Below are 11,346 nucleotides of genomic sequence, written 5' to 3'. Positions count from 1 at the left end.
GCAATCATCTGATCTGATGGGTTTATGGCTGCCACCACATCAGTCATCCAAGCAAGCTTACGAGATGTGTCCTTGCTGATGTCGCAGGCCAGCTGCTGCAGCAGTGAAAGAAGAACGCCTTGGCTCAGCGGAAGCGGATTCATCGCCAGTAGTCCACGAAGATCCACCTGTATTGGCACAATGGGATCTTATGTAAAACTGATGGTTATGTGATCTTATGATGAGCGAAATCCAAACAAAAGTTTCACCTGTGAGCAAAGCCATGATACTATAGAGACATCGCTTCTCTGTAGAGCCGAAGTGAAAGATTCTTCGTACTTGCGTTCAGATATCAACCTTGACAGTTCTGCTGTTGGGTCCATAGGTGCTTCAACCTGAAAGGACATATGTTGCGATAGTCAAAACTCAGAAGAAATTACATCAAATTAGGATTCGGATAAGAACCAGAAATGGTTCTCTCTTTATTCAGTCTCTGATTCAATTACAAAAGATATCAGAGAATAAACTGAAGCCAAGAACCAAAGATAGAACCCTAAGGTGAGCACCCTAGACTCTCCAAAGCCCAAACCAGGATCATATACATGCTCAATTCTTCTGCCTAAACTTCCTTTTAAGATGCTAGTTCTCTTCTCTAACTAACCGACTCAACTATGATTACTGAGCAGCTACAAGCCACCAAGAGCAACTACAATGCTCATGCACTAGACCAACACAAGATATATGGTTAGTAATTAGTTCCAGAGATGTGCAAACCTTTTCAAGAAGTCCACCCAAATGTCCGCCACTTAGTTGAGTAATCAAGGGATTTGACCCACCAGAATTTGCTCCAGCAGCTGCGAGAGCTAAGAGATTCCTTTGGCTCTCAGCTAATTCACGGCTTAAGGCTTGAGCAACTGATGATGCAGAAGTAATTGTTTCCTGTAGAACAAGTAGTGGCTTTAGAAACAAGAAAGAAAACTGGATTTAACAACCATAACAATGCCGTCAGAAGAATTGACTTTCCATCATACCCTTAAAGTATGAGCAAGCTGGGAGTGTCCAGAGTCAAGCCGTTGCTGGGCTGCATTTGTATGCTCAGCAATCCCTTTCTGGAAAGCTGAGTCTACTTGCTCAAACATGGTCTTGCATGACCTCTCAAAAGAAGGTATGACTGAGGACTCTAGACCCGACCTAAGAGCTTCCTGAAGTTTACAAATGGCAAAGCATAAACGATGAATTCCCTTTCCGTCAATCTATGATGCAGTTGAGACTTCAAGACAGTTCTATTAAGTATCGTAAAACGATAGTAGATTCGATTAGATTAAGGATAGGTGAAACTCGATATTACCTGGAGGGCTTGCCTGCCAGAGGTCTGAAATTGGGCTTGAATTTGCCTAGCTATGGTTGCTTCAAGCTTTAAATTAACAGATTTGTCAAGCTGATTAACTGCTTTGTCACCAAGTCCTCTCTGTATAAAAGAGAAAAAAGTTTATTACAACAATGAACCTTTTCACGAATTAGCTCCACATTTTTAGAAAAAAACTAACCTGGAAGGACTCTGTGATTGCAGAAGATACAGTTTTTTCAATAACTGGTGTCACTGAACGTGCTAGGGCTGGACCAATTGCAGCCAATTCCTTCTTTATCGTTTTCTCAAACATGGTATTTAACTCCTTGCTCATGAAGTTCGTCGTTGCACTCACAATTTGCTGTGCATGGTCGCGCAATGCCTTTTCATTCTTAGCTGTCTCCTCTTGGAAGCGGGCCCATAGAGCATCAGCATTTGACTTGCTGGATTTCTCAATCATTCTCCCTAAGGCCACTTCTAGTCTCTTACTTTCTTTTACAATAGGGCCAGTGACAGCATTTGATAGTTGTCTCTGCATCTCCTTCTGTGAAGCCATTATCTGGAAAGGAAGAAATGATTTTAAGTCAACAAATAAAATAAAAATAAAATTACCAAGGTACGTCTTAAGATGAAGAGCAATAACTTATCATCGATACATGCCAGTTACGAATCAAACCTGATTTTCGTTTTAAAACGAATGTAACAAAGGAACTCTTATGGGCCAAATCAAGGTAACACCAAATTTTATAGCGTATCAGTGAAATGATGCAAGAGTATCAAAACAGATATTGCTAAGAAATAGAGTACTAATTAGTTTCAAGATCAATATGTCACCTGATTCATTGTTTCTTGCATAGCTAGGAACTGAGGAAGTGAATCTGTCATGGGATGACTTGAGCTCTCACGTTGCTCATTGAAGGATTCAGCAAGATTTGAGGATGTAGATGACAGACCGGGACCTTGTGAAGTTTTGGCCTTCTGCTTCTTCCCTTTGCTATTTGTAGCTGACGACTGTGGAAGCCCACTGGATGAACCCGACTCAGGAAGCTTTGGAGACCCACCTCTCGAGTCAAGACCACTTTCATCTCCAGCTTGTAAAGGTTGTCCATAAGCCTTAGATTCCCCTGGAATGAAAGTCCCCTCTGTACTAGGATAACAGTCTCTTTCCATCTGGGTGCTGAGATTTGAAGCCTGTGAGCAGAAGACTTTTTCTAAATTTTCTGAAATGCGATTCGCAGTTTCTTCATGATTATTGCTTTCACCATTCTGTGTCGACCTTGCTTCACTTACTTCTTTCACCTCAACTTCTGCGCCTCTTGCATCATTATTCACGTCCTGAATATTTGTATCTCTATCTCTCTTGTCTTCAGTAGTGGTGGAGGCTTCAGCGGACGAAACGCCCATCAATATCTCTGAAGGAGTTACAAGATGAGTGGGGTGTTTGAAAAAAGCTGATGGGCTTCGCATCCCAGACACATCATCATCAGGCTTAACATTTGAGTCCTTGCTTCTTGAGTTTTCTTCTACGGATGACACATCCATATTTCTTTCTCCAACAGCATCCATTTGCCTATCAACAGAATAGTCAGCAGAAGGTGCTCTGCCACCAAGCTCATGATGAGGTATAACTGGCTCAACAGCATCTACAGGAGTGTTGTAGCCAGAAAGTTTTCTTGATAGTCTGGGACTTACAGGAAGTTGGGGTGACATAGCATACGCAGAACCTGCACCACTTGTCTCAGATGGCAGGCCAGAGGTTTTAGGTTCACCGTTGGGTGGAACAATTGCTTGTGCTGTGGCTTCTGATGATGGAAAACTCAACTTATTAGCACTTTCCGATCTATTCACTATAATAGAAGGTTTTGGCACTGAATCAACTGAAAGTAAGTCTGTAGGCTTAAGTCCAGGTGGTTCTGACATGCCTTCAACAAGATTTGCCTCTCGTGATACGCTAGAATCTGACTTCTCCAAACCCATATTCTCTATGGGTGGTGGCAAGCATAAGCTTAAGTCTAATGTATACTGCTGGATTGCTAGAGTCTGAACACAATAAACCTTAACAATAGGCTCTTCTGGAGGATCATTTGTTCCAATAAAACTCAATATGGGCATAGTGACTGTAAATTCTGACAGGTAATCCAGCCGCGAATCAACTGGAGAAGGACCATAGTCCAAATGCACAGCATATAAGGCGTTCCTTTTTGCGTTTGCAAGTAAAAGCAATCCTGCTTCAGATAATGCTATGACTTGGTTAAAAAATGCCTCTTCAGCTCGTGGCTCAGTTGAACTTTTCAAGTCAAGTGTCTGGGTACACCTCCATGATTCAGCATCAGCTGGTAGAAGCCACCCTTCTTCCCCAGCAGAGACCCATATTTTCATTTCTCGATTTAGAGGTCCCTGTGAGAAGAAAATTGCCAACACTGTCAGAGTCAGTAACTTAGCAGAAAGGAAAGCTACAATTATAAAATGTAAACCCAACACAGCAAGGCCAAATAAAATTAGATAGAGCTGAGAAATGTAACTAATATTAAATCAAGAAAATTACCCCTGTGATAAGTATGATGTGATCAGGTCTCTCAGGAGATGTAACGAACGTCGCTGAACTGACTGGATGTCCATCATGAGGCCTCAAAACTACAAGCGGTTGTGCTTTACGATCTTGCCATATCTTAATCTGTAGGTAAGTTATAAGGAAGGAGTGAGACTCACGCACACAAAAATACTATTTGTTGCAAAATGTGTCCTGGTTGAAAAGAGATGATATACAGTGCAAGTCTGAGATGAAACTTAGCAAATCTTCAAAAATTCAAAACGTGTTAGAATAGTTTTTGAATATCAAATGCGCTACCAGGACCAAAATAAGAAGGCTGACTAGTCCTAATTACGAAAATGTAATAATTACATCAAGTTTGCAACGTAATCAGTTTAAACTCGGTTCTTTGGAAATGATTAAAATTGGAAGAACTGAGTGTAGCAAAATGATAAGAACAAACACAAACCGAGCCATCAACAGAAGAAGAAACCAGGCGCGTGGTCATCCATTGGCACATTGACAAATCTGTAACTTCCCCATCATGCTTGCCCACAATCTGAACACCATCAATCAGTTTATCAAGGGCACACTGGAGAGGGGCCTCAGCAGAGAATACTTCACCTCTGCCAACTTTGGTAGTATCAATACGAAGCACATGTCTACCAATAGAAACTACCAAAATTTCCTGGAAAAAGAATAGATTTTACGTAATCAGAACTATAGACACAATAGAGCGTAACTTTGAAAACGTCAAGTTCAAAGAAGCAAAATATGCAACTTCCCATGACAAGTGATCAAATACCTGTTTGTGGCAGTGCCAACAAACACGTGGATGTTTGGTGTCTTGCTCTCCTAGTATCTGAAGAGCACAAACTATCTTCCCAGTTATCTGGGGTTGATCATCTCCCTCAGATCCTTCAGATATTTTCCACACGAAAACTTTTCCATCAAGACTAACACTGTATAGAAGAAACAGAAAAGTATAGGTATAAACACAAAGTAGAAGAAACTAGCCAAACAAACTCTAATATCCAAAGAAGAACTGAATGAGCGCTCTAGTTCCAATGCTATATATAAATAGTATAGCCGAATTAGACAACAGTCCCAGAACATTACCTGGCCAACATATGAACATCCTCGGCAAAGAAAGCCATGTCCGTCACTCTCTGGACATAAAAACGTAGTTAGAACCAGATGGTAACTATGATGATGGCGAAGAAGGCCGATTAAACCAGACGGGTAATTCAATAAGTAATTCACAAATTGAAATAAGTATAAGTAAATGAACCTGAGAATGGCCCCGGAAGAGAGACCTTAATGCAGTGTTTATATTGAGAACCCTAATGTTTCCTCCTTTCAATCCATAGCATATATAGTCCTTATTCACGGCGATTTGCCGGCCCACTACGAGCTGAGGATCTGACCCGTATTTGGTAATCGGAGTCACCTCAAGCTGCGGCTGAATCTCCCCTTGTAATCTCACATCCACATCGTACACCGCGTGTTCACCAATCAATCGCCTTCCTTTGGGAAGCTTACAGCTCGGGACACGAATAGGACCCGAACCACCGGGAAAAGACCGAGCGATCTCGTTGTGATTCACTACCGGAAGCTGATGCGAAGGGTCTTGGTTAGGCACGGCGCCTCCGTTGTTGTTATTGTTGAGGAGAGCGAGGATGTGGGTACCGGGATTGTGATTGGAACGGGGAGACTGGAGATTGAGAGGTGGCGTGGGATAAGAAAGCGTTCTCTGTGGATGCAAGTTAGTCGCGGAGGAAGAGGAAGACACATCTTGAGTGACCGGCGATGGTTGAGCGGAGATAGGAGGCGGAGCGTCGTGCTGCTGCTGATCGTACTGGTTGTGAAGAAAAGGACCTGTGGGCGGAGGATAAGAAGCCGGCGGGGCCGGATAAGGATTGGATGAAGGTTTGAAGAGAGTACCAAGATCAAAAGGAGGAGGAGGAGGAGGATTGGTATTACCAGGTGAAGACGCCATGGTTTTGATGCAGATTTTTAAGATCGCCGAAGCTAGGGTTTGTGAAATCGGATCAATAAAGAGGTTTGTATTTTGATTGAAAATACTAAGCTCCCTTGAAAAGATTCCACAAAAAGAAGACTCGGCGGATCTGAAAGTCACATAAACGAAAAAAACAAAAAAAAACAAAAAAAAAAAGAGAGAGCAACGCAATAGAGAGAGAGAGAGAGACGATGATGACTTGAAAGTGAGAACAGGTAGAGAACTTTTGGAGACTACTTTTTTTCCTTTTCTTTAATGTAGAATTAATTGGGGGGCATGATCCAGATCTCAAAAAGTTATGGGGTGATAATCGTGTATATAATTAAAATATGAGGATGCTTCTGTTAGTAATAGATTCAGCTTTTACTTATTTGGGCCGTCATTCTATTACAGGGCCCAATATATTTCTCTGGAGATTCACTTGTTCAAGTGCGTAGGAACACAAAAAGTAGTAAGTATTATTATTACGCCTTTGAAAATCGTTTTTTTCCAACCTCTTGCTTTTTTACTCGGAACGTCCAACGAGTGAGAGAAGAGGATAAGGATTCTGATTCATGGTCAGCTCCTTTATCTCCAAAAGTAAATGGAAACTGAACCCAAAAGCAAAATATCGATCTTGCTATGCAATTGCTCAATTTCTCTGTTTACTGTCGACCAAGACTCCCATAATGTATATTTCTCCATGTAACATTGTCTTCAAAATCACGTTCTTTAAAAAAAATCTATATAGACGTAGAAACCAGATTTTACATTTAAAAGGAAATTCGAACAAAAGACAAAAACCAAAAATGAACACAAAAACCTAACAAGAGTAGAGAGATGCAGAGAAGAAAGGTTTCCTATTTTTTTATGCATTTACTAACGAACAAGAAGAAAGAGAAAAGGTGATGTCATTTGCAGCTCATAAGCATAGAGTTGATCACGTGCATTATAAGTCTGACGGCAGTGATGTCGCTGCCTGGTGCGTTACGCTGGTGGTGCAAAATCTGATAAACTTGTTCAAAGATTGGCCGCGCGTGGACCGCAATCATCTGATCTGATGGGTTTATGGCTGCAACAACATCAGTCATCCAACCTAGCTTACGGGATGTGTCCTTGCTGATGTCACAAGATAGCTGCTGCAGCAGTGAAAGAAGCACGCCTTGGCTCAGCGGAAGCGGATTCATAGCCAGTAGTCCACGAAGATCCACCTGCATTGGTACAATGGGATCTTATGTAAAACTGATGGTTATCGGATCTTATGATGCACGAACCCAAACAAAAATTTCACCTGTGAGCAAAGCCATGATACTATAGAGACATCGCTTCTCTGTAGAGCCGAAGTGAAAGATTCTTCGTACTTGCGCTCAGATATCAACCTTGAAAGTTCTGCTGTTGGGTCCATAGGCACTTCAACCTGAAAAAAGCAGTAAGCGTATATACTTGTCAAAACTCAAAAGAGACAACACCATTCAACGGGTCAGTAAATTACACCAGAGATGTGCAAACCTTTTCAAGAAGAGCACCTAAAGGTCCATTACTTAGTTGAGTAACCAAGGGATTTGATCCACCAGAACTAGCTCCAGCAGCTGCGAGAGCTAAGCGATTCCTTTGACTCTCGGCTAATTCATGATTTAGGGCTTGAGTAACTGATGATGCGGAACTAATGGTTTCCTGTACAAACGAGCAGCAACTTTAACATACGGAAAAAAAAAAGAAGCATTTTGCTACCATAACTGGTGATTAGCCAAAAAAAAAGCTGGAAGGATGATCTTTCATCATACCTTCAGAGTATGAGCAAGCTGGGAGTGTCCAGAGTCGAACCGTTGCTGGGCTGCACTTGTGTGCTCAGCCATCCCTTTCTGGAAGGTTGAGTCTACTTGCACAAACATGGCCTTGCATGCTCTCTCAAAGGACGGTATGACTGAAGATTCCAGACTTGACCTAAGACCTTCCTGAAGTTTATAAATGGCAGAAAATATATGAATATAAGAGATCAACTGATTTTACACTAAACAATTATGCAGCTGATATTGTATGCAAAGGACTTGTATATACTAGGTTAAAATCGAAGTTTTACCTGGAGGGCTTGTCTACCAGACGTCTGAAATTGGGCTTGAATTTGCCTGGCTATGGTTGTTTCAAGCTTTGTAATAACAGATTTATCAAGCTGATTAACTGCTTTGTCACCAATTCCTCTCTGTATAAAAATTAGTTTTCGTTTTCAACAATGAACCTTAAAATGAATCTTCTCATGAATCAACTCAACACATCTCGTAAATTACTAACCTGAAAGGATTCTGTGATTGCAGAGGAAACAGTTTTTTCAATAACTGGAGTTGCTGCACGTGCTAGGGATGGACCAACGGTAGCAAATTCCTTCTTCACCGTTTTCTCAAACATGGCATTTAACTCCTTGCTCATGAAGTTTGACGTTGCATTCACAATTTGTTGTGCATGGTCACGTAATGCCTTTTCATTCTTAACAGCCTCCTCTTGGAAGCGGGCCAATAAAGCATCAGCATTTGACTTGCTGGATTTCTCTATCATTCTCCCTATAGCCACTTCAAGTCTTTTACCTTCTTTTACAATAGGGCCAGTGACAGCATTTGATAGTTGTCTCTGCATCTCCTTCTGTGAAACCATTATCTGGAAGGGAAATAATATTTCAGTTCAACAGATAAAACAACAACAACATTACCAAGGTACGTCTTAAGATGAAAAGCAATATCTTATCATTGATAAATGCCAGTTATGAATCAAATCTGATTTTCGTTTTAAATCGAATCTAATAAAGATAACAGTTTTGTGTCCAATCAAGGTTAAAACAAGTTTTAGTAGTGTATCAGTGAAATGATGCAAGAGTATAAAAAATGATATTGTTAAGAATAGGGTACTAATTAGTTTCAAGAACAATATGTCACCTGATTCATCGTTTCTTGCATAGCTAATAACTGAGGAATCGAATCTGTCATGGGATGACTTAACCTCTCACATTGCTCACTGACGGATTCAGCCAGATTAGCAACATTTGAGGATGACAAACTGGGACCCTGAGAATTTTTGGCCTTCTGCTTCTTCCCTTTGCTATTTGTAGCTACCAACTGTGGAAGCCCACTAGATGAATCCGACTTGGGAAGGTTTGCAGACACATCTCTTGAGTCAAGACCTCTTTCATCCCCAACTTGTAAAGGTTGTCCATATGCCACAGAGTCAGTTTCCTCTGTAATAGGATGACGGACTCTTGCTGTGAGATTCGAAGCCTGTGAGCAGAAGATTTGTTCTCTACTTTCAGAAGTGTGATTCGCAGTTTCTTCATGATAGTTCATTTCACCATTCTGCGTAGACCGTGCTTCACTTACTTCTTTGACCTCAACTTCTGTGCCTCTTGCATCATTATTCACGTCCTGAATATCAGCATTTCTATCCCTCTTGTCTTCAGTAGTAACGGAGGCTTCAGTGGATGAAACACCCATCAATATCTCTGAAGGAGTTACGAGATGAGTAGGGTGTTTGAAAAAAGCTGATGGGCTTCGAATCCCAGACATATCATCATCAGGTTTAACATTCATGTCTTTGCTTCTAGAGCTTTCGTCGACAGAAGATACATTCAAACTATTTTCTCCAACATCATCATTTTGCCTATCAACAAAACAATCAGAAGGAGTGTGATAGCCAGAAAGTTTACTTGATAGTCTTGGACTTAGAGAATGTTGAGGTGAAGGAGCACCTGCATCACTGGTCTCAGAAGGCAGCCCAGAAGTTTTAGGCTCACCATTGGGGGGAGCAATTGCTGGTGATGTGGTTTCCGCTGATGCAGAACCCGCTGGAAAATTCAACGTATTGGCACTTTCCGATCTATTCACTAAAATAGATGGTTTAGGCACTGAATTAACTGATGGTAATTTGGTAGCTTTCAGTCCAGATGGTTCAAACATACTTTCAAAAAGATTTGCTTCCCGTGACACACTAGAATCTGACTTCTCAAAACCCACATTCTCTGTAGGAGGTGGCAAGCACAAGCATAAGTCTAATGTATACTGCTGGATTGCTAGAGTCTGAACACAATAAACCTTAACAATGGGCTCTTCTGGAGGATCATTTGTCCCAATAAAACTCAATATGGGCATAGTGACTGTAAACTCTGACAGGTAATCCATCCGAGAATCAACTGGAGAATAACCATAGTCCAAATGCACAGCATATAAGGCGTTCCTTTTTGCGTTTGCAAGTAAAAGCAAGCCTGCTTCAGATAATGCTATTACTTGGTTAAAAAATGCCTCTTCAGCCCGTGGCTCAGTTGAACTTTTCAATTCAAGTGTCTGGGTACACCTCCATGATTCAGCATCAGCTGGTAAAAGCCACCCTTCTTCCCCAGCAGAGACCCAGATTTTCATTTCTCGATTTAGAGGACCCTGTGAGAAGAAAATTGCCAACACTAGCTGAGTTAGCAAATTGGCAGAAAGGAAAGCTACATCTACAAAATGTAAACTTAACACAGCAGGGCCAAGTAACATTATATAGCACTGTAAAAAGTATGTAATGTTGATTTAAGAAAACTACCCCCGTGATAAGTATGATGTGATCAGGTCTTTCAGGGGATGTCACAAATGTGGCTGAGCTGACTGGATATCCATCATGAGGTCTCAAAACTACGAGTGGTTGTGCCTTATTATCTTGCCATATCTTAACCTGTTGGTATAAAGAAGAAGTAAGACTCAAACACAAATATACTAGCTGTTGTAGAATGTGTTCAGGTTGTGAGGACACGATGCAAATGCAAGTATATGATGAAACTTAAAAAAACCTCTTCAACTTAGGATGAGCTAGCAGAACCAAAAAAAGGCTGACGAGGTTCAATTGGTACACCCATTAAGCAGCCAAAACAGTTGAAGTTTTAGTTCTTAAAATATATTCAACTAAGGTTATGTATAGGAGCAGACGGAAAATGATAAGAACAAACACAAACCGAGCCATCAACAGAAGAAGAAACCAGGCGCGTGGTCATCCATTGGCACATTGACAAATCTGTAACTTCCCCATCATGCTTGCCCACAATCTGAACACCATCAATCAGTTTATCAAGGGCACACTGGAGAGGGGCCTCAGCAGAGAATACTTCACCTCTGCCAACTTTGGTAGTATCAATACGAAGCACATGTCTACCAATAGAAACTACCAAAATTTCCTGGAAAAAAATAGATTTTACGTAATCAGAACTATAGACACAATAGAGCGTAACTTTGAAAACGTCAAGTTCAAAGAAGCAAAATATGCAACTTCCCACATGACAAGTGATCAAATACCTGTTTGTGGCAGTGCCAACAAACACGTGGATGTTTGGTGTCTTGCTCTCCTAGTATCTGAAGAGCACAAACTATCTTTCCAGTTATCTGGGGTTGATCATCTCTCTCAGATCCCTCAGAAATTTTCCACACGAAAACTTTTCCATCTAGACTAACACTGTTTTAAAGTAATAGAAAAGTAGTC

At 41.1% G+C, this 11,346-nt stretch overlaps 2 protein-coding genes across 5 annotated transcripts in view; both read right to left on the bottom strand.

Annotated features, from left to right (window-relative positions):
* LOC104765107 (enhancer of mRNA-decapping protein 4) overlaps positions 1–6,088 on the bottom strand; it is a 7,538-nt gene extending 1,450 nt beyond the window's left edge. The window contains exons 1-12 of one of the 4 annotated variants that reach the window (XM_010488780.2): positions 5,841–6,088; positions 5,149–5,735; positions 4,977–5,026; positions 4,663–4,819; positions 4,327–4,545; positions 3,873–4,001; positions 2,162–3,724; positions 1,527–1,886; positions 1,328–1,447; positions 1,011–1,181; positions 754–918; positions 249–374 (exon numbers count right to left, since the gene is read on the bottom strand). In XM_010488780.2, the coding sequence (XP_010487082.1) occupies positions 249–374; positions 754–918; positions 1,011–1,181; positions 1,328–1,447; positions 1,527–1,886; positions 2,162–3,724; positions 3,873–4,001; positions 4,327–4,545; positions 4,663–4,819; positions 4,977–5,026; positions 5,149–5,735; positions 5,841–5,856 (3,663 nt within the window). In that variant the 5' untranslated portion in view covers positions 5,857–6,088. Of the gene's footprint in view, positions 1–248; positions 375–753; positions 919–1,010; positions 1,182–1,327; positions 1,448–1,526; positions 1,887–2,161; positions 3,725–3,872; positions 4,002–4,326; positions 4,546–4,662; positions 4,820–4,976; positions 5,027–5,148 lie in introns of all 4 variants that reach the window. The other 3 variants (XM_019241011.1, XM_010488779.2, XM_019241010.1) reach the window with 3 other exon arrangements.
* LOC104765106 (enhancer of mRNA-decapping protein 4-like) overlaps positions 6,768–11,346 on the bottom strand; it is a 6,791-nt gene continuing 2,212 nt past the window's right edge. Inside the window, exons 4-13 of the mRNA XM_019240822.1 lie at positions 11,163–11,319; positions 10,826–11,044; positions 10,420–10,548; positions 8,781–10,271; positions 8,146–8,505; positions 7,937–8,056; positions 7,641–7,811; positions 7,366–7,530; positions 7,148–7,273; positions 6,768–7,067 (exon numbers count right to left, since the gene is read on the bottom strand). Coding sequence (XP_019096367.1) covers positions 6,768–7,067; positions 7,148–7,273; positions 7,366–7,530; positions 7,641–7,811; positions 7,937–8,056; positions 8,146–8,505; positions 8,781–10,271; positions 10,420–10,548; positions 10,826–11,044; positions 11,163–11,319 — 3,238 coding nt within the window. The remainder of the gene's footprint in view (positions 7,068–7,147; positions 7,274–7,365; positions 7,531–7,640; positions 7,812–7,936; positions 8,057–8,145; positions 8,506–8,780; positions 10,272–10,419; positions 10,549–10,825; positions 11,045–11,162; positions 11,320–11,346) is intronic.

Source organism: Camelina sativa, chromosome 19, assembly GCF_000633955.1.
Source record: "Camelina sativa cultivar DH55 chromosome 19, Cs, whole genome shotgun sequence".
Taxonomy (NCBI): Eukaryota; Viridiplantae; Streptophyta; class Magnoliopsida; order Brassicales; family Brassicaceae; genus Camelina; species Camelina sativa.
Note: the sequence above shows the minus strand (reverse complement) of the source record. Positions and strands in the feature narration are given on the sequence as shown.